General features: G+C 39.4%; 1 protein-coding gene across 1 annotated transcript in view; it reads right to left on the reverse strand.

The window, feature by feature from the left end:
• Positions 1-21,718, reverse strand: part of BBOX1 (gamma-butyrobetaine hydroxylase 1) — a 50,373-nt gene extending 28,655 nt beyond the window's left edge. Inside the window, exons 1-3 of the mRNA XM_038764536.1 lie at positions 21,486-21,718; positions 20,800-20,914; positions 2,188-2,386 (exon numbers count right to left, since the gene is read on the reverse strand). Coding sequence (XP_038620464.1) covers positions 2,188-2,386; positions 20,800-20,914; positions 21,486-21,707 — 536 coding nt within the window. The 5' untranslated portion in view covers positions 21,708-21,718. The remainder of the gene's footprint in view (positions 1-2,187; positions 2,387-20,799; positions 20,915-21,485) is intronic.
• Between the last annotated feature and the right edge of the window lie 262 nt (positions 21,719-21,980).

Genomic DNA, 21,980 nt, shown 5'->3' on the forward strand with positions numbered 1-21,980 from the left:
ACCTGTAATTTCTTTCAGTGGCTGCCTCCTCTGCTAGATTATAAACTCTTTAAGGGCAAGTTTAATGACTACTGATTCTATTTTACTCTCCCAAGCACTTTTACAGTGCTCTTTCTATAGTGACAAATGTGTTGATCCTTAACAATAGTTCATTTAAAAGAGTTTAAATATATTATTTCTTTATAAAGGAGGTGGAGTTATACTTAGGTTTAAAGGTTGTTAAGAGAAAGCGAACTCATAAAACTCCTAGACTTTGTCTTTATAGGTTGTAAAATTCATTAGAAATCAATCGTATTTATTGAGTGCTTACTGTGTGCAGAGCACTGTATTGTTATTATTATTATTATGTTATTTGTTAAACACTTACTATGTGCTGAAATACATACTATGTGCTAGGGCATGTCACCCTCCTCGTCAGAAATCTCCAGTGGTTGCTTATCAGCCTTCGCGTGAAGCAAAAACTCCTCACTATTGGCTTCAAAGCTCTCCATCTCCTTGCCCTCTTCTATCTCACTGCCTTTCTTTTCTTCTCCAGCCCAGCCCGCACCCTCCACTCCTCTGCCGCTAACCTCCTCACTGTGCCTCATTCTCACCTGCCCACCGTCGACTCCTGGCCCTCGTCCTACCTCTGGCCTGGAATGCCCTCCCTCTTCACATCCACCAAACTAGCTCTCTTCACCCCTTCAAAGCCCTACTGAGAGCTCACCTCCTCCAGGAATCCTTCCCAGACTGAGCCCCCTTTTTCTCTGCTCCTCCTCCCCTCCCCATCGCCCCTAATCCCTCCCTCTGCTTCACCCTCTTCCATGCCCCACAGCACTTGTGTATGTTTGTACATATTTATAATTCTATTCGTTTTATTAATGATGTATATTTATCTATAATTCTATTTATCTATTTTGATGCTATTGATGCCTGTCTACTTGTTTTGTTTTGTTGTCTGTCTCTCCCTTTTAGACTGTGAGCCCATTGTTGGGTAGGGATAGTCTCTATCTGTTACTGAATTGTACTTTCCAAGCACTTAGTACAGTGCTCTGCACACAGTAAGCGTTCAATAAATGCGATTGAATGAATGAATGAATGGATACAAGCAGATGGGTTTGGACACAGTCCCTGTCCCATGTGGGGTTCACAGTCTCAGTCTCCATTTTATGGATGAGGGAGCTGAGGCACAGAGAAGTGAAGGGACTTACTGAAGGTCACACAGCAGACAAGTGGCAGAGCAGGATTAGAACCCGTGACCTGAATCCTACTAAGTGCTTGGAAGAATACAACATTATGAAGTTGGTAGACACATTCCCTTCCCACAGTGATCTTCCAGTCTGGAGCTTACAGTCTACACTGTATCTACCTATTCTATTGTACTCTTCCATGCACTTTAATACAGTTCTCTGCACACAGTATGGTTAGCTCAACAAATAGAATTGATTGACTAATTTAAAAAATACGCACAATTAATCTAGAAGACCATACTAATATGACAGTGTACTGTGAGCCCACTCTTTTAGACTGTGAGCCCACTGTTGGGTAGGGACTGTCTCTATATGTTGCCAATTTGTACTTCCCAAGCGCTTAGTACAGTGCTCTGCACATAGTAAGCGCTCAATAAATACAATTGATGATGACAAACGATAACCAACCAAAGATTTTGTGTTCTTCAGTATCAATAACTAATGTGATTCAATGGATGATATCCTGGATGAAAGCGTCTAAATATGTCCGGCTGCATGCTAGTCAGCAAATACTTTGTTTTTCCATCTCATCTAAAAACTCATTTAGTTCTATCCTTTTTATATTACATTAGTTTCCTCTTTTTAGCAAATCCTGTGGTTGCTTTCTATTCCACAAGGGCCAGTTTCATTGAACTTTTAATTCTCAGAATTTTTAAATAACTAATATTGATCAAACTGGGTATTCAAAATTCTGGTCAATTCAGTGTTCTAAATCAGAATAATCTGAATATCTCCTAACAGTTATATTTAACCTAATTTTCATCTGACATTCTCTTTCTAAAGCCATTTTTTTATCCCTTCTTGTTGTAAATCTTCTTGTTTGATATGCTGTGAAATGATGTATTTACGTATCTGTATTCAATTCTGAATTAATTTCATCAGAGAGATTCACCTCCATGTAAGGTATGTCAACGTTTATCTTCTGGAGGAACTGGAACATATATAAATGGCTACTCACCCATAAAATGTGAGGTACAGGAAGCCGATCCTTTTACCAAGTTTAGCCACTTCTCCTTGCTTGGAAGAAGCTCCCGTTAGCCGCACAATGCCTACTTTCTTCAGGGTGGACAGCCAATTATACGCATGTTCATCACTGCTTAAAATGTCTTTAAAACCCATGGTAGGAAGCTGCAGGTCTGAGCCCCAATACTGGCATTCTGCGAATCAAGGAAATGATGAATGAGACTTTGCTTCTTCTCTATTAAATTCATTCAGCTACCGTGAGGTCCTGGTTACAGTCTCAAACAGCACAGAACTACTTCACACTCTGGTTTCAGCTTGAAGATAGTCTGATTGTAAAAGAGGAGCCGGGGAAACACCAATAGTAATTCTCACTGTCCCCCGCCCCACCCCTTTTCTCCTTATGTCTCTGTCTTCTGTCTCAGGAATCTTGCTTTCAGATGCTGTGGATAGATGAAAGTCAGGCATGAGTGAATCACTGTGCCTCAGATTTGACCCCAGTTCTGAATTTGTAATGCTGGGGTAAAGTGGGGTAAGGTAGAGCAAAGTTTTTCAGGGAAGAAGGTGGCCTTGGGAACAGAGGGGGAGAAGTTAGCAAGGTGGAATTCCAGGGAACTTGTATTTACCTGAATAAGGCCCATAGTTATGGCAACAATAAGACCTCAAGATTGCTGTCCGCTCTGTCTGCCCACAACCTGGCCCTTATTAACTCCCTGATACACAGATAGCCTGAGGTCATGTGTTCAGAGGCTTGGTATATTCTCTGAAAATATTTTCATTCTTAATATCTATTTTAGGCCCCAATCTTCCCAATGGAAAAATCCCAATATTTGGCACCCAATTAGCACTCCTAGAGGTTGATGTTTAGGAGCCAGGTACTGCCAGTCCAGTGTCTGACTCTACCTCAGGAACTACTCCCTCACCAGACTGTCCATCTAATGGCTATCCTGTATTTCATGGTCTTCCATATTCAGTCCCTCTCCCAGGACCAGTTGGCAGCCATGGGAGGGCAGGGGAAGGCTGTCCCAACCTTTTGGGCAGCAGCTGTGAATTGGAAGGTCCCTGTGCCAGCCAAAGACACTCTCCAACAGGGCCAACTTCAGACATTTGGCTGCCCTGAGAAACAGAAAAATTTTCCTCCTCTACCTGTTCCATATGCCATTTTTACATTACTATGTATACACATAGAGCTTTCCATTTGACAGCATTGTGTTATGCTGCCTGCACCTTCAGAGAGCGCACGGGCTTGGGAGTCAGAGGTCATGGGTTCTAATCCATGCTCTGCCACGTGTTTGCTGTGTGACCTTGGGCAAGTCACTTAACTTCTCTATGCCTCAGTTACCTTATCTGTAAAATGGGGATTAAGACTGTGAGCCCCATGTGGGACAGCCTGATTACCTTGTATCTACCCCAGCACTTAGAACAGTGCCTGGCACATAGTAAGTGCTTAATGAATACCATTATTATTATTATTATTATTATATCCTTCAGCTTAGAATCATTTTTCTGGCCCAAGAGCTGTTGTCCCTTTGCTCCAGGAGCCACTGCATTTCCCTTCTAATTCCCTATTTACACAGGCATTACTTCCAACAGAGGGACATTTTCAGACGTTTAATAGCCACTACCCTGCAGCCATCCCCCTATCAACCTGCTATTGCCTGCCACCCTACACCCTTCACCTCCCACCTCACCCCCAATTTCCTGATCATGCGCTCTGAGATTTTCCCCCACCCTTGGTGATGGGGCCGAAGGCTCCTCCCACCCTTGATGGTGTGCTCTGAGGCCCTTCCCCAAGACTCTGTGCTCTCTGAGATCCCCCACTTCCCCTGATTGTGTACTCCAAGGTCCCTCCTACTGCACTGTGTGTTCTGAGGCTCCTCTTCCCTCCCCAGTTGGTGCTGTGAGGCTCCCCCAACCCTTTATTGTATGTCTTGAGAGCCTCCCCACCACCTTCATGCCAGCCCAGATAGCATGGTATAGATAGAGCTTGGGGCTGGGAGTCATAAGATCATGGGTTCTAATCCCGGCTCCTCCACATGTGACACTTAACTTCTCTGTGCCTCAGTTCCCTCATCTGTAAAATGGGGATTGGGACTGTGAGCCCCACATGGGGATTGAGTTTGTGAGACCCACGTGGGACAAGGGACTGTGTCCAACCCGATTGGCTAGTATCCGTCCCAATGCTTAGTATAGTGCCTGGCACATAGTAAGTGTTTAGCAAATACTGTTATTATTATTATATTATTGGAGGTACCCTTCCCCTTCATGGTGTGCCCTGAGATAAGTGTCTTACTTGATTGCTCTCTGAAGTTGGCCCTGCTCTCTAAAGAAAATTACCCTGTCTTCATCATCTCGGTCCAACCCTTTTGTGTCGTACTATGATTAATTGTGATAAAACCTTTTAATGCACTTAACCCTGACGTTAGTTGCCTAATGAGTCATGACATTATTAAATGGCCATCCTTAATGTGCAAATACATAATGATCTGCACACGATAATAATAACTGTGGTATTTGTCGCTTGCCTACTGTTACTTAAGTACTGGATTAAATGCTGGAGTAGGTAGAAGATAATTAAGTCAGACACAGTCCCGGTCCCTCATCAGGCTCAAATTCTTAGTAGGAGGGAGAACATGTATTTATTTCCCATTTTGTAGATGACACGCAGAGAAGTTAGGTGACTTGCCCAAGGTCACGTGGCAGGCAAGTAGCTGAGCTGGCATTAGAACCCAGAACTTCTGATTTCCAGTCCTGGGTTCTTTCTGCTAGACCACGTTGCTTCTCGTGCTGCTTCTTCCACCCCACTTACTGATCTCTCCTTATTCTTGCTGTTGCTGGCTATATTGTTTTCTCCACTCTGTCAAAATACTTATGTCCCCCTGGTTTCCAGTTAAGTTCCTTGAGGGCAGGGACTGTAGCTTTCATATTCACTGTACTTTCCTAAGTGCTTAGTTCACTTTTCTCCTCATAATAGGCATTCTGTAAGTATGAATCTGCTGTCAAGGAAGAAATGGCTCTTTCTGAGCAAATGCTACATAAAGAATTAAACACAAGTAGTCAAAAGAGAAAACAAGTATCTGGTGCTGTAAACATCAGTTATCCCACAACACAAGAGACAACACAATGTAGCCAAGACTGTCGAGCTCATATTGGCCTTTTAACAATGCATGTACTCAGAGGTGAATTTAATTGCCAGGGTTGTTTTCTCTAAATACAAGACTGGTTTGACTGTTGAATTGTTTACTTTCCAAAGAGCAGATGTCAACCAAGTAAATTGAAAATCAGGGCATGGTTGAAGCCTAGTCCAAGAGACAGGAGATTTCATGTGGTGTGGACATCAAAGAGTCTTACAACATCTGACCTCTGTCCAGAAACGTGCCTGAATCTTTGCGTGATTTATTGGCTAGCTTAGCCCTGCCACAGCAAAGGGAATGATACAAACAAGATGGGAACAGCCAATCGAGAAGCAACTGTGGCTAAATTCAAACCAGAACACCTACCACAAAGGAAACAGTCTCGTCATTTTCCTTTCTTATTTCTTAAGCACATAAGCTCCCTTAGAAGTCAATAGGAGTCTCATGCTGTAATGCCAGAATGAGAATTAGGTTTAATTCCCATCTTGGTCTATATTTTCAGGCCAGGTAAAGGAGTTCTTTTTTGTCATTGCCATCTGGAGAAGATAAGCGGATGAATCAGACATACCGATGGTAATCTATTTCTTTTTCCAATAATCCCACACGAATAACTTATTCTTCAAACGTTACTTTCTAAAAACAGGAGAAAATCTGATTTTAACAGAAATTTCTCTGGCATAGAAACAGGTCCCTTCCAGAGGAGGTGGAACAGAGAGGAAATCACATTTTGCCAAGAGAAACAACCAGAATATTAACAACTGAACTCCAGAAGCATTTCACTCTACTTAATCAGTTTTGATATCCCACTGTTATCGTTCACATCTTATTGCAAAATCAAACTCAACCCTTAACTGGGAGGATAAGTGTTTAAAATTGAAATCACTCTGTTTAAACTGTGTTCTTCAGAATAGACGCCACAAGCACAACACTTGCCCGATTCAAGTCAATCAATAGTATTTAATGAGTATTTACTGTGAGTAGAGCACCATATACAGGGCTTGAGAGAGTACAATATAACAGAGTTGATAGGAATGTTCCCTGCCCACAAAGAGCTTACAGTCTAGATCATCAATCATATTTATTGAGCGCTTACTGTGTGCAGAGCACTGTACTAAGCGCTTATGACTTAAAGTGGATAATACTTATAAGAAATGTGCCCTAATATACCCTATTCCTCTCTTCCAACTCTAAAATTCTTTCTGCCAGATTTACTGGGTTAACTGGAAACTGCCCAGTTAATAACCCCCGGGATAATAACTAGTCCCATTTTGTAGAGATCATAGGAAAATTACAACACTGTGTATGTGCAATGCATGGTCAACTTAAGGGTCAAAGGGCAGAATAACTGTTGTCAACATACAGTAGGTAGAACTGAGGTACCTTCCTCCAAAACAGTACTCCTGTTCACAGTTGTATTCCCTCCTCAAGTTATGTTTCCATCTAAAGATGTGTTTGCAGGCTTAGGCAAAAACCTGGAATTTACTATGTGAAAATTCCTTTCAAAAATACTCCTGTGTGAAACAGACATAGTCAGGGGCAATAAATAAATGTTGCTGATGGAAGATGGCTGGTTCCCTAAATTAGAAGAAAATGCACTGGGCAAAATTTCAATCAAAATGCACACATAACTCAACATTGGTTTCTTCCAAGAGTTACAATTCATATCCACAATCTTAGTTCAAATACAAATAATGGTTTCAAGATTTTCAAGCCTAAAATGAAGTCTTTCCTTTTTTCCATTTACTGAGGTTAGAGAAGACTAATTCCCTTTACCCTTCCCCTCCATTACAGTACTCTGCTTTTGCTAGAAAGTGGGGTGAATTTTGTAAGATTTTGTGTTTTGCCATACGGATTGGAAAATTGGCATAGCTGAATCTGTTAATATTGATTTTTCCCAGAGAGTACTACTAAAATTCTGTGTCACTGCCATTCCTACTGCATCACATGTGCACTGAGTCCATCTGTGTTGCTTCTAATCCCAGTGTTTTATCTGTTAGGGTTCTTTCTATGGTTCCCATCAATGAATCATTTTCAAAGAATTCAGAACTTCTCCTTAAACATTTCCTAAATAACTGGAAAAAAAAATTTTAGATGGATGGGAGCATTATTGAAATATGCCTGAATGTGGGTTTTTAAAGAAATTCAGTATTTGGTGGGTCTTAAATGAAAAGTATTGCAAGTGGGTTTTACTGCACAATATGCCATGATTTGCTCAAAACCAAAGCATATTTAGTGATGAAATCATTTTCCTTCAATTAATGGATGCCAGTTTTAATGTTGGGACTCCATCTGGTTAGAACAATTAAATTAGTAACCCATTTTCTTTTTTGCCTACTGTTAGTGACTAGAAATGCCACTTTCCAGTTCTAATGCTATTTAAAAAAAAAGTCAGTTTCCAAATATATATCTGTAGTTTGCCCTAAGGGATACATGAAGGAACAGCAATCCTGCTATTTGGAGAATCCTTTAAAGTTTGGCAGCCATGAGGCTGGAGTAATGGAATGACAACACTTTCCCAAGTTCTTGCTCTCCACAACCATGTTCCCGTCCCAAATCCAGCTGGGCTCCAAAGTTTTCACTATGTAGGTTTTAAGACAAAAACTGGATATTGTTTTCTTCAGGAATTCCAGGGCATTTTAATGTGTGCATAATGAAATCCCTGCCAAAGACTGCAGCTACTGTTGCCATTTTCTAAAGATTGATTGATCAGTGGTGTCCACTAATAAGATACTGTTTGGAAGACCTAATCAGAAGAAGCAATCCACAAAGACCCCCACAAAGCAGTGCTTTTTCTGGTGGAATACAATCTAAAAAGCTCTCCTGGTAACCAATCATTTTGTAGTCCTTCATACCTTAGCAAGGCACATCTATCTCTTGCACAGTCCTGAGAATTTGAAGTTAATAAATATTTGCAGAGTCACTGTAAATGTGTGCTAAATGCAATGATACTGGATTTTTCAAAAGATGAGTTCTTTTGGTATGGATGGAAAGAGCAGAAAGAGTAGGGGCCTGGGAGTTAGAGGACCTGGGATTTTAATCCTAACTCTGCCACTTGTTTGCAGTGGGACCTTGGGCAAGTAATAATTTCTCTCGTCTTCAGTTCCCTCATCTGCAACATGGGTATTCAATAGCTGTTATTACATTTATTCATTCATTCATTCATTCATTCATTCAATCATATTTATTGAGTGTGCAGAGCACTGTACTAAGTGCTTGGGAAGTAAAAGTCGGCAACATATAGAGACGGTCCCTACCCAACAACAGACTCACAGTCTAGGAGGGGCAGACAGACAACAAAAAAAGCCACGTAGACAGGTGTCAAAATTGTCAGAATAAATAGAATTATAGCTATATGCACATCATTAACAAAATAGAATAGTAAATATGTACAAGTAAAATAGAGTAATAAATCTGTACAATCTACTTAGACCTTGACCTCCATATGGGACCTGTCTAGCTTGTATCTACCACAGTGATGAGAACAGTGCTTGATGCATAGTAAGCGCTTAGTAAACACCAAATTGTTATTAAAATTAAATAATTAGTTCTGGCAAGCCTTAAAATTATTCTGAATATTCTAAGAGAATAAAGAACTGCAAAAACAAAATATTCACTGAGAATTTATCAATTATTGTACACAGTTTTTCAGACCCTCTTCTCATTAATAGACCTCTCTTACAAGCACAGATTATTCCATAAGAGAAATGAGACTTTTCTAGGGGCTGGCAACAGTGATTCTTCTAGACTTCTCTTTGAGTGAAAATCTTTCATTTAGAAGTTGCTTGTCTATTACATTCTTGTTTTGAAAATTTCCCCACCATGTTTTTAATTCTTAATATGTGAAAAATGGATTGTAATTTATTTTTGAGTTTTTTTATTTAATAATGACTGTGGTATTTGTTCAGGCACTGTACTAAATGCTGGGGTAGATATAAGCTAATCAGGTTGGACACAGTCCAAGCCCCACATTGGGCCCCACAGTCTTAATCCCCATTCAACAGATGAGGTAACTGAGGCACAGAGAAGTGAAGTGACTTGTCCAAGGTCACACACACACACAGCATTTTCTTTACATTACATAGGTAAAGCAAGAAAATACCCTTGTTTAAAAATGATGTGAAAAAGATCTGAACTGTTTATTGCAACTTAATATTGCACATTGACACGGTACTAGAATGGCCACAGTGTTTGGCACATAGTAAGTGCTTAACAAATACCATCATTATTATTCAGTGAAAACCAACCAGGGTTGAGACACAAATTCTTCAGTCACATAGAACTTTCCATTCTCATTCCTTCTTACTCTTATTCCTGCTTTCAACTACAGAAGTTTGGGTGTTTTTTTTTTTTTTAAAAGAAGTACTTCTAGTCCTTAGCTGTATTTGAAAAACATAAAATTTCCTTATTTATACTTTTCTTTTGTGTTCCATGCCAACGACACCTTGTTGGGAATAGAAACTATCTGGGAGTTGGGATCATTTTCAGTTTTTAGGCACACCCATAAAATTGATCAAGAATAAATCAATGCTAGTGATACATGACTTTAGTATGAAGTATAAATAAGATGGATAAAGTGCATCAAACTGAAAAGTTGCAGTTTGTAGTTACAACAATTTCCAAATTCTGCAACGTTTTCAAATTTCCAACCACAACCACGAATTTCAAGCCCCCTGGCACAAGTTCTATTAAAATAGAATCCAAGAAACATAAGACATAGATTTTAATGTAAACCATTCAAACAGACCATCTTTCATTCTAACCTCAGTTTCTAGAGAACTGTGGTTTAGGTAGCGTCATCAGATTGATCAAAATAGTCACAATATGAAAACTAGAAAAACCTTTGAGATGAAACTGCATCTCCTTAAATTCATTGTAAAATTATTCGATAAATATTATTCACCACTCCATGATATAATTTAATATTAGCCTAGATGGAAGCTCTGAAACTACAAGTAATTAAAACAGTGAATTTCTTGCCCTTTGCACACTAATCCCTGCCCCACCTCTCCAAATGACACCTAAAACCTGAGGTCCTCAAAAAAAAATGCATTTTCCTATAATAACATGCATCTGAGAGTACTTCATAATGCACACACATAGAAATTAGTGTGGAAAGTGTGTAATATTTAAAGTATGAATTATTTTAATTTTAATTGTGATCTTCCTGAATATACATTTTGAACACGCAAAATGTATAGCTGCATTGGATGTGATCAGAAACTTCCTTAAAGTCAGCATCAAATAACTTGTTTTTGTCTTTTTACTTCAAAAAGAGAAAAGATAAGGGTCATAGTTAATGAATAAAAAGTCCATCATAACATGTTGCAATCTGTTTTTTAAAAGTCTAGGACTTTCTGTCCACTGGCAGTGAACAGTGCTTTTTGGCTCCAGATTTGATTCACTGAATGTGATGAACCATCAGTCAATCTGCCAGTATCATTTTTTTTAATATCTTCTGTGGGCCACAAAAAATAAATTTACCAGAGGAATGAAGACCATAATAAGGGAAAGGACTTTAACCCAATAAGATTCCAAATGCAAACCTTTTCATTCATCATTTCCAAAACAAGTAAATATTCAAATAGTGCTTCACTGGACATCATCTCTTATCTCTTGGCTTAATCAAATAATCATATTTACTGAGTGCTTACTGTGTGCAGAGCACTGTACTAAGTGCTTTGGAGAGTACCGTACAACAGAGTTGGTAGAAATGTTCCCTGCCCACAGGAAGCCAGAGGGAGAGATAGTCTTTAACATAAATTATGGATATACACATAAGTGTTGTGGGGCTAATGATGGGGTGAATATCTAGTGCTTAAAGGGTACAGATCCAAGTACATAGGTGACACAAAAGGGAGAAGGAATAGGGGAATTGAAGCTTAGTTGAAGAAGGCTTCTTGGAGAAGATATTATTTTAATAAGGCTTTGAAGATCAGGAGAGCAGCGGTCTGTCACACGTGAAGGGGGAGGAAGTTCCAAGACAGAAGGAGGATGTGAGTTGGGGTTCGATGGCAAAATAGATATCGAGGTACCATGTGTAGGTTGGCATTAGAGAAGTGAAATGGGCAGGCTGAGTTCTAATAGGAAATCCATGAGGCAAGATTAGGAGGGGTGAAGCTAATTGAGTGCTTTAAAGCTGGTGGTAAGGAATTTCTGTTTGTTGGAGGAGAGGTGGGCAGGCGTGGATTGAACCGGGTTTTTAGAAAGATGATCTATGCAGCAGAGTGTATGTGGAATGGGGAGAGAAAGGAGGTGGGAAGGTCAGCAAGGAGCTGATGCAGTAATCAAAGAGAGATATGATGAGTGCTTGGATCAACATAGGATTCTTTGTTTTTTCTTAAAAAAAATCATCAAAAACGTTTATCCATTCACAATTAGAATCAGTAAGATCTGGGAGTATAGCTGGGATATAATGCTAATAAGCAACAATAAAGAATACAGTCCTGGGAGTCAAGAGGATCTTAGTTCTAATCTAGACTCTTCCAGTTGCCTGCTGTTTGACCTTGGGCAAGTCATATAATTTCTATGTGCCTCAGTTTCCTTACCTTTAAAATGTGGATTCAATACCCGTTCTCCCTCCTTCTTAGATTGTGAACCTCTTGTGGGACAGGGACTGTGTCCCACCTGATTAACTTGTATTTTACCCCAGTGTTTAGGACAGTGCTTGACACGTATAAGTGCTCAACGAATACCATAATGATAATATATTAATAATATAAACACTCCTCAAGAACACTTTTAAAATGGAAGTAGAGAAATACTTGGAAGTATGAAGAGTTTGTGATTTTAGAAAGTTAAATATTGCCTTCCTAGTGATCAGAGCCCAAATTTCACTAGAATAAATCAATTGTATTTATCAAAAAATATATCCTTGCCCTATTTAAAAAAAGACCCAAAACATCACGGCCAACTCATCCAGCTGATCACAATCCAGGAAATTGCATTATTTCCCTAGCTGAGAAAACAAGTTGCAAGAAAATCTAAATCCAAAAAGTCCATGATGACTCTGTTGGCATGTAGGAAGTTTCTGCCAGGTGGAGTGATAGGAGAAGTGGAAAAATGAACTGTATTTCTGTGGTTATATGAGGAGCCTGAATATTGCAGGATGAGGGAAAGTTGGAACAACAAGAGGAAGAGCAGTTGTCTCTTTGGCATGGTTGAGTGGGGAGAGAGAAGTATATGCATTTTGGAGAACGGATTCTGTTGTAAGTGGAAGCATGACAAAGCTGAGCTAGTGTGGAAGAAGCAGAAATATTTACCATCAAGATTCCTGGTCTTCCCACTGGAAGTGTTCTTCAGTAGGGCAAGTCTATAAAATGTCCTTGAAAAGGATTTGGACAGGAATCAGATTTAAGTGATAGAGACGTCTTAAATTCTATGTACATAGTTAGTGGCTTTTCTGATGTTATGAACTCTGGGAGGCAAAAAGTTCCCCTTTAGTTCAAAACATCTGATAAAGCAGGAGGAAACCTGTACAATAATCCAGGTTTACATAATGTTAGTGCCATAGAGTATAATTTTGCTAAATTTGAGAGTTCCTCTCGTTCATTCGTTCATTCAATCCTATTTATTGAATGCTTAATGTGTGCAGACCACTGTACTAAGTGCTTGGGAGAGTACATTACAACAATAAATAGTCACATTCCCTGCCTTCAATGGATTTACAGTCCAGAGTGGGGGAGACAGACATCTATACAAATAAATAAAACCCGATATGTACATAAGTGCTGTGGGGCTGGAAGGGGGGAAAGAGCAAAGGGAGCAGGACAGAGTTAGTGTCAATCATAAAAGAAACTAATTCCTGGGTGGAGAAAAAAAGCCCATCTTCTAAGTTTGTTCTATTCATTTATCTAAAAATAAATGATCATGTTTTGTCCCTCTTGAAAAATACAGCAACTCACTGTGGTGAAACACTGAAAATTGCTCTTTCAAGCCTACAAAAATCAGGCAACACCTTACCTTTAACTCTTGATACAACCATTACCCTGGGTAGAGTAAAGAAGTGTGGCAGTAGATCTTTAAATTTCAGGCTTTAGGGATCTTGGAAAATGAATGCAGCATTTCTGCTCTAATTTAGGATTTATAAAAAAATGAAGCTACATTAGGAAGTAAAGCTAAAATTATAAATACAAAGGCATCCAAAATTTATAATAAAAGTCTTGAGTCCTTGCCCATTCTGCCTGCTTCTTTCTCTACCATTTCCTCCACTTCTACTTTTGAAGTATGTCTGAATCTCCTGAAAAATGGAGGGTTGCATTCTTGCAAAACTCTGCATTAAAAAAAACTCACTGTATTTGTCATATGTTCTGATGGCCTGCATATAGGTATATGTGAATATATACATCTACATATATTTTATATCTTATAAATAAGATTTCATCTGCAAAGATATCATCTGAAGAATGTTAAATCACTTATTATTATTATTATTAATAATGATAGTATTTAAGTTAATCAATAGTGTTTAATTGAGCACTTATCCTGTGTAGAGCACTCTACCAAGTGCTTGGAAGAGCAGAATATAATGGCATTTATTAAGCGCTTACTATGTGCAAAGCACTGTTCTAAGCGCTGGGGAGGTTACAAGGTGATCAGGTTGTCCCACGGGCGGGCTCACAGTCTTAATCCCCATTTTCCAGATGAAGTAACTGAGGCCCAGAGAAGTGACTTGCCCAAAGTCACACAGCTAACAATTGGCGGAGCTGGGATTTGAACCCATGACCACTTACTCCAAAGCCCATGCTCTTTTCCACTGAGCCACGCAGAATAGAGCTAATAGATATCATCCCTGCCTTTAGATAGCATATAATCTAGTGGGGAGACAGAAAATAAAATAACTGACTGGGAGGAAGTAATTGAGGACAAAGATGCGTACATACGTGTCACAGGGATTTGTGAGTTTCCAAATAGGCAATGCAGAAGTGCTGCAGTGGCATTTGGGACTGCAGTAAGGTGATGGGAGCTGATAAGAGAGAGTAATGAAGGAAGGCTTCTTGAAAGAGATGTGATTTCAGAGGGGCTTGAAGATTGGGAAAGCGGTGGACTGCCAGATGTGAAGCGGGAAGGAGTTCTAGGGAGAAGCTAGGGCTTGAGCAGTGGTTTGATTTTAAGAGAAAGGAGAACGAGGCCCAGAGAGCAGGTTGTCTTGAGAGGAATGAATCTCTTGGGCTGGGTTGTAGTGGGAGAGGAGCAAGGCTAATCACTATGTGCAGAGCACTGTATTAAACATTCGGGAGAGTACAGTATAACAGAGTTGTAGATATGTTCCCTGCTCACAAGACGTTTACAGTCTAGAGGATAAGTAGGGGAGAGAGGGCTGATTGAGTGGCTAGCCAATGATCTGCAGTTTCTGCTTGATGAGAAGAGGAATGGACAACAAATGGAAGTTGTGGATGAGTGGGGAGATGTATGAGGAACCGTGTTTTAGAAAAATGATCTTGGCAGCAGAGTGAAGTCTACAATGGTGGGGGAGGTCAGCAAGGACGTACACTTAGTAGTCAAGTCAAGTTGTGACAAGTGCTTGGACTAGAGCGAGGCAGTTTAGATAAAGGAAAGGGTGTATTCTGGAGGTGCTGCGGAGGAAGAACTGGCAGGATTCAGTGATTAGCACCACAAACACATCAGGGAGGTGGCAGACAATCGTTACATAATAATAATAATAATGGTATTTGTTAAGCGCTTACTATGTGTAAAGCACTGTCCTAAGCACTGAAGCACTGTTTGCATCCAGTGTTGATATATTAATCTTTTCAGTGATGCCAATAATAATAATAATGATAATTTTGGTATTTGTTAAATGCTTCCTACGCATCAGGCACTGTTCCAAGCGCTGGGTTAGATACAAGATAATCTGGTTGGACACAATCCCAAACAGTCTTAATCCCCATTTTACTGATGAGGGAACTGAGGCCCAGAGAAGTGAAGTGACTTGCCCAAGGTCACACAGCTGACAAGTGGCGGAGCTGTTATTAGAACCCATGACCTTCTGACTCCCAGTCTCAGGTTCTATCCACTAAGAGAAGCAGCATGGCCTATTGGGAGTCAGGGGATGTGGGTTCTAATCCCAGCTCTGCCATTCATCTGCTGTGTGACCCTGGACAAGTCACTTAACATCTCTGTGCCCCAGTTACTTCATCTGTAAAATGGGGTTTAAGACTGTGAGCCCCACATGAGACAACCTGATTACTTTGTATCTGCCCCAGTGCTTAGAACATTGTTTGCCACATAGTAAGTGCTTAACAAATAACTTCATCATTATTTTTACTAGGCCAGGCTGCTTCTCTAAGGCCTCAGAAGGTAGGTATCTATACAGTTATTTCAGCTATTCATCTGTTTTCATTCCAACTTGTACTTCCCAAGCACTTAGTACAGTGCTCTGCACACAGTAAGCGCTCAATAAATACAATTGAATGAATGAATGAATCTGTTTTCATTAAACAATTTATATTAAGGAAAACGGAATTATCCGGGATTATTAATCAATCAGTGATATTGATTGAATTCTTACTATGTTCAGAGCACTGTACTATCTCACATTACGACTGTGTTCTGGGCAGAACACAATCTACGGGTTGGTGGGAATAGATCAGTGCAGGCAAGAGCAGTTGTGCATATGGATGTGGCATTGGTCATATGGATGTGGCGATGTGACTTTGGGAAAGTCACCTAACTTCTCTGTGCTTCAGTTACCTCATCTGTAAAATGGGGATTAAGACAGTGAGCCCCCTGTGGGACAACCTGATCACCTTGTAACCTCCCCAACACTTAGAACAGTGCTTTGCACATAGTAAGCACTTCATAAATGCCATTATCATTATTATTATTATTATTCAGTACCTATTCACACCTCCCTTTTAAACTATGAGCTTAGTACAGTGTTTAGCCCATACTAAGCACTTAACTAATTCCATAATAATTATTATTATTATCCAAAGTGCCAAGTATAGTGCTCTGCACACAGTAGGCATTCAATAAAGGCTGCTTCTGCTGATTCCCAAACGTGGACAATTGGAATAGATTGAAAGCAATTGAACTTACTGCAAAGACTTTCTAGATTCTGATGGTGATCCAGAGAAGATCACAATAGGCATTTCAACTCCGAGTAGCCCTTAGGATCATGGTGAACTTCTTAAGGCATCAAAATTGGATAAGTGGTTGCCAATAATCCATGTCTGCTAGTCGTGTTAAATGCTTTTGCAAGGGCTACAGATACAGAGGTTTTGGTGTTTTCTTTCTTAGTTGGCATTCAGAGATCCTATCTGCTGTGGTATATTGTGGAATAATAATTTTACTGTTGATTTTATATTTCTTTGGAATTTCTGGGCAACTTGATTCTTTGTAGAATTAAAATGTGCTTGTGTGTTTACAGAAATATATATATATACATATACATATATTTTAGTTTCTAAATCTATAGCCTCTCCTCATACATGCATGGCAGCTGGGAAAGGTCCAAACTAGAACCCTCATTCTATACTGACAATTTTTTTTTTAACATAGGGCCTTTAAGTATGTTTACTTTTCTTGTTTCTAGGACTGTGAACTAGCTGAGGCAGCCGTAATTTTAACTGCCTGATAGAGATCTTACATTTATACACAACATGCAAAACTGAGTCTGGTTTTTTCAATATTAAATTAGATAGTGTAGCACAGAATGAAAACTCTGTACTTGTCTCCTGCTTCAAATAGCCAGTTTATATTAGCTTCTGGATAGACAGTATCTCATTTATGCCCAGAAGAGACAAGGCAGTCATTTTTAAATATTAAAAAATAAACTTTGTAAATGTATTTAATCTTTTTCCTGGGAAAATGCATAAAAGGGAGTAGCATTAAGGTTATAAAAAAAGCTGTTCTATGCCATGCACTAAAAAGAGGATCTTATTCATTCTATATCCAGAAAATTTATAGTTTATAATGATGGTATTTGTCAAGCGCTTACTATGTGCCAAACACTGTTCTAAGTGCTGGGATAGATACAAGGTTATCAGATTGTCCCACATGGAGCTCACAGTCTTAGTCCCCATTTTACTGATGAGGCAACTGAGGCAACTGTGGCACAGAGAAGCTAAGTAACTTGCCCAAAGTCACACAGCTGACAAATGGCAGTATTTTAAAAGCCCTAAAACTGTTGTGAATCATTAAAAAAATCATTTACAGTATCTTGGTGGGGGGAGGGGGTGGCAGCAGCGTTGCTCAATGGAAAGAGCACAGGGTTTGGAGTCAGAGGTCATGGGTTCAAATCCCGCTCTGCCAAATGTCAGCTGTGTGACTTTGGGCAAGTCACTTAACTTCTCTGGGCCTCAGTTACCTAATCTGTAAAATGGGGATTAAGACTGTGAGGCCCCTGTGGGGCAACTTGATCACCTTGTAACCTCCCCAGCATTTAGAACAGTGCTTTGCACATAGTAAGTGCTTAATAAATGCCATCATTATTATAATCCTCTTTCTGTTCATTATTAATTTCTGTCATGTGAAGTAAGTACTTAGTTTACTACTGCAGCATTTCCATTCTCCTACCTTGTTATTGTACTGAAATGTGGGAGCTACAAGTCTTCGGTTCTCAAGAATTGATAGTAATATATTATGAGTTAAATTGAAAATTCTGGCTTTCAGTTTTTAAACTCATTTTTCCTCCAATTAATGTGTAAAAGCCTAAACAGCGTGGCTCAGTGGAAAGAGCCTGGGCTTTGGAGTCAGAGGTCATGGGTTCGAATCCTGGCTCCGCCACATGTCTGCTGTGTGACCTTGGGCAAGTCACTTAGCTTCTCTGAGCCTCAGTTACCTTATCTGTAAAATGGGGATTAAGACTGTGAGCCCCCATCTGGGACAACCTGATCACCTTGTATCCCCCCCCCCCCAGCACTTAGAACAGTGCTTTGCATATAGTAAGTGCTTAACAAATGCCATCATTATTATTATTAAACAAAAGACAGCTCTGTAGCTCTATCATAACCACATTCCTACACCTTTTTTAATCAAAGCTGTGTCTCTCACCTATACTAAGGGTTCTTAGAGAAGCAGTGTGGCTCGGTGGAAAGAGCATGGGCTTTGGAGTCAGAGGTCATGGGTTCAAAGCCTGGCTCCCCTAATTATCAGCTGTGTGACTTTGGGCAAGTCAGTTCACTTCTCTGTGCCTCAGTTACCTCATCTGTAAAATGGGCATTAAGACTGTGAGCCCCCTGTGGGACAACCTGATCATCTTGGAACCTCCCCATTGCTTAGAACAGTGCTTTGTACATAGTAAGTACTTAATAAATGCCATAATTATTATTATTATTATTGTTTATAAGTTCTAAAAAACGAAAACCACTTTTTCAGTTGAGGTTGAAGAATCCACCCTCTTCTACAGTAAAATCTACCATACATTATTTTTTCTACTAATTTCTATCTACTCTCACATCTCCATTTTCTATTTTTTTTTTAGTTTTCCAATACGATGTATGGAAAACATTTATTTATTCTCACTTGTTCCATTGTATTGTATGTTAAAACATGGTCTTGAAAATATGGTGACTGAAGGGAAACTTAAGAAAGAACTATGTGAATCCATTTTTGGAATTACTTGAGTGACTTAAATTACAATTATGGTAGCAACTGAGTATTTTAAAGTTGGGCAAAACGTAGGGTATCTAGACACTGTTTCCTCTCTATACTGTAAGCTCATTGTGGACAGGAAACACCATTTGCCAACTCTCGCTCTGTACTCTCCCAATCAGTATAGTGCTCTGCACACACTAAGTGCCCAATAAATACCATTGATTGATTAATATAAAATGTTATTTGCCCTTCAGGTACACTGTTACTAATTAAATATGTGAACATCACTTTACTGAGACTTATTTTAACAGTTTTTACAGAGATACCAAACACTTCTTTCCCTCAGCTGTCTACCTACAAAGGGGACACACAACGCATTTTCTCTCACTCTCTCCCTCTGTCTCTCTGTCTCTCTCTGTCTCTGTCTCTCTGTCTCTCTCTGTCTCTGTCTCTGTCTCTCTATCTCTGTCTCTGTCTCTCTCTCTCTCTCTCTCTCTCCTCCTTGCTTTTTTAGAAATAGGTATATTACAGGACTACAGGAGGACCTGATCAGCGATGCCTTGAGAGGCCTCAGACTAATTTCTCTCCCTCCTAAACTCTCAGGCCCAGGATGTGTACTTAGTCAAACCTCCCCACTTCCCAAATTCTTTTTAGTTCGGCAGCTATCACGCCAGAGGAAAAAGGAGGTAGGGAGACCCCTGAGGGGAAAATGTCCTTTCCAGTGATGTTCATTAGGTAGAACAACCCAGATAAGGCTCTGTCCCTCGTAGAAATGTGATTTTGATGTCAGTAACCTATTGTATTTCTTTCTATTCCTTCACTTTTAATGAAAGTGAGACTCTGTACTTTGCAGGTCCTGATTAGATGTGATTAGCTTCCAATTTGGAGCAATATGGGATTGGAGGACTAGAATTAGTTGAAAGAGACTATGGCTGAGATGATGGGAAGAATCAAGGGAAAAGTGGGGTACTGTACTAGGGTGTGGCAGGGGTACTGTACTAGATGCTTGCCTGACTCACACTTTCCTAATAACTCCTCTCTTTCACCATATCTCCTTCCTTAACCCCTCAGCTTTGTCTTTTATGTTGTAGGTTTTTTTCTAATGTTTTCTCACACTTTCCTAATAACTCCTCTCTTTCCCCATATCTCCTTCCTTAACCCCTCAGCTTTGTCTTTTATGTTGTAGGTTTTTTTCTAATGTTTTCATCTTTCCTTCTGTGCCTGTTACCAAACCCTGCTAGGCCAGGGATCATGTCTAATTCTCTCCCATATTTTTTCCCAGCACTTTGCAAATCCATGCTCTTAATAAATACTATTACTAGTACTACTACTTATTAGGTGTTTCATGAATACATTACAACCCAAATATCTTTGATAATTCCTTAAAGAAAATGTATACATTTGGTCAGAGATCCTTCATGATTCATGCCTTTAATGTCTTCAGAGGCAGCTGTATAGATTTAAGAATGATATATAACTGCAAACTCCAATATTTAATTTCAGTTAAGTCTTTCATTTTCTGAAGAGAAGTGTAATTGAACTTCTCCACTTCTCCACTTCCAAGGGCCTCTTGGAGCTCAATTCTCCCATATTTTGAAGAATATGTAAAATTTCACTCAAAATAGTTAGGCAAAGACATTACATATCCTCACAAATCACCATTTCCTTCTAGATTATGATAATTTGGCCTCATGTAACCCTCATATACCTTTACTTGTATGGCTTTCAAAATGAGGAAAATGGGGACTAGGGACTATTTTGCCATTTAATAATGAAGTTTTAGAAAAAGTGGTATTTTAATTTCACTATTTTGTGTAAAATTTGCACAAAATTTATTTTGTGAAAAGAACAGAGGTCAGTATTGCTTCCACGATAATCTCCAGTTATAGGAAATACGAATCAGTGTACTGTGAAAATTGATACATTCATCCAAAGCCTACCTGGAAAGAATAATTCTTGTTGGAATTTTGCTCTAGATTTTTGAGAAAAACACCTTTTCTTCAGCCAGGCAGCTTCAAATTCACTGGAATGTTCATCAGGCCATATAATGTGGACCTTGTAACATTAAAAAAATAGCATGATTGTAATAAATATTAGCAATTTCCTAACTTTGTCATTTGATGCATTCTAGTTTCTCACATAAAATCCCAAAGATTTTGTAGATTGAAACAATTTCAAAATAGCTTTAATTAGTAAACCACTTTAAACATGACAGCAATTATGTACATATAAATTATAGATTATAAATTATTTATATCTATGTCTGTCTCCCCCTCTAGACTGTAAGTTCACTGTGGGCAGGAAACTTTGCCAATTCTGCTGTACTATACCCTCCCAGGTGCTTAGTATGTGCTCTGAACATGGTAAGCATTCAGTAAATACCAGGGAACAGATAGCATTATTCCTGTTTTTAAACTTTTCAAGCCAAGAAGTCATAGGAATGAGCAACTGAGATTGACATAGAGCTCCAGCTGCTTTAGGACTAGTTAACTATGTTTTCCAAACACCTTTGGTTAATATTCTCATCACATTTCACATATCCTACATCCCAAACGATCAGAACCGACCCATGAGATAAATCATAATCCAAATTATTGTTAGATAATGCTTTTTAAAAAAGAGGTACCTTTTTTTTTTCTGTCAAAGTCAGGCTCTTTACACCAGTGTTAATGTCCAGGGCTTCGATAAGAAGTTTCCGAGCCTTTGCGGAACTGAGGTAGCAATCACAGCACTGGCAATTATCTCTCAACCAAACGGCAGGGTACAATGATTCACCACCATCTTCCCAATGAACTCGGACCATCCGCTGAGTATCCAGAGCCTCCACCTTCTGGATAGCTGAACTCATGTTGCTGGTTTGCAATGTGAATCACCTCCGTGTGCTGTAATCTTTCTGGGTTAAAGGGGAGGACCGTGATCACTTTAAACTCTCTGCAAATGAGAGAACAGTCAGAATGGACTTTGGTCATTACCATTCATTTAATCCCTCCAAATAGCTTTTTGATTCTCAAATCTCCAAAGAAGCGGACTTTGTTCAGGTAAAAATTCCCCAGAGACTGTAAATAGAAACCCAATAAGTTGCTGATAAATTCAAGTACAATATAGATACTGTGGGTCAAAG

This window comes from Tachyglossus aculeatus, chromosome 22 (genome assembly GCF_015852505.1).
Source record: "Tachyglossus aculeatus isolate mTacAcu1 chromosome 22, mTacAcu1.pri, whole genome shotgun sequence".
NCBI lineage: Eukaryota > Metazoa > Chordata > Mammalia > Monotremata > Tachyglossidae > Tachyglossus > Tachyglossus aculeatus.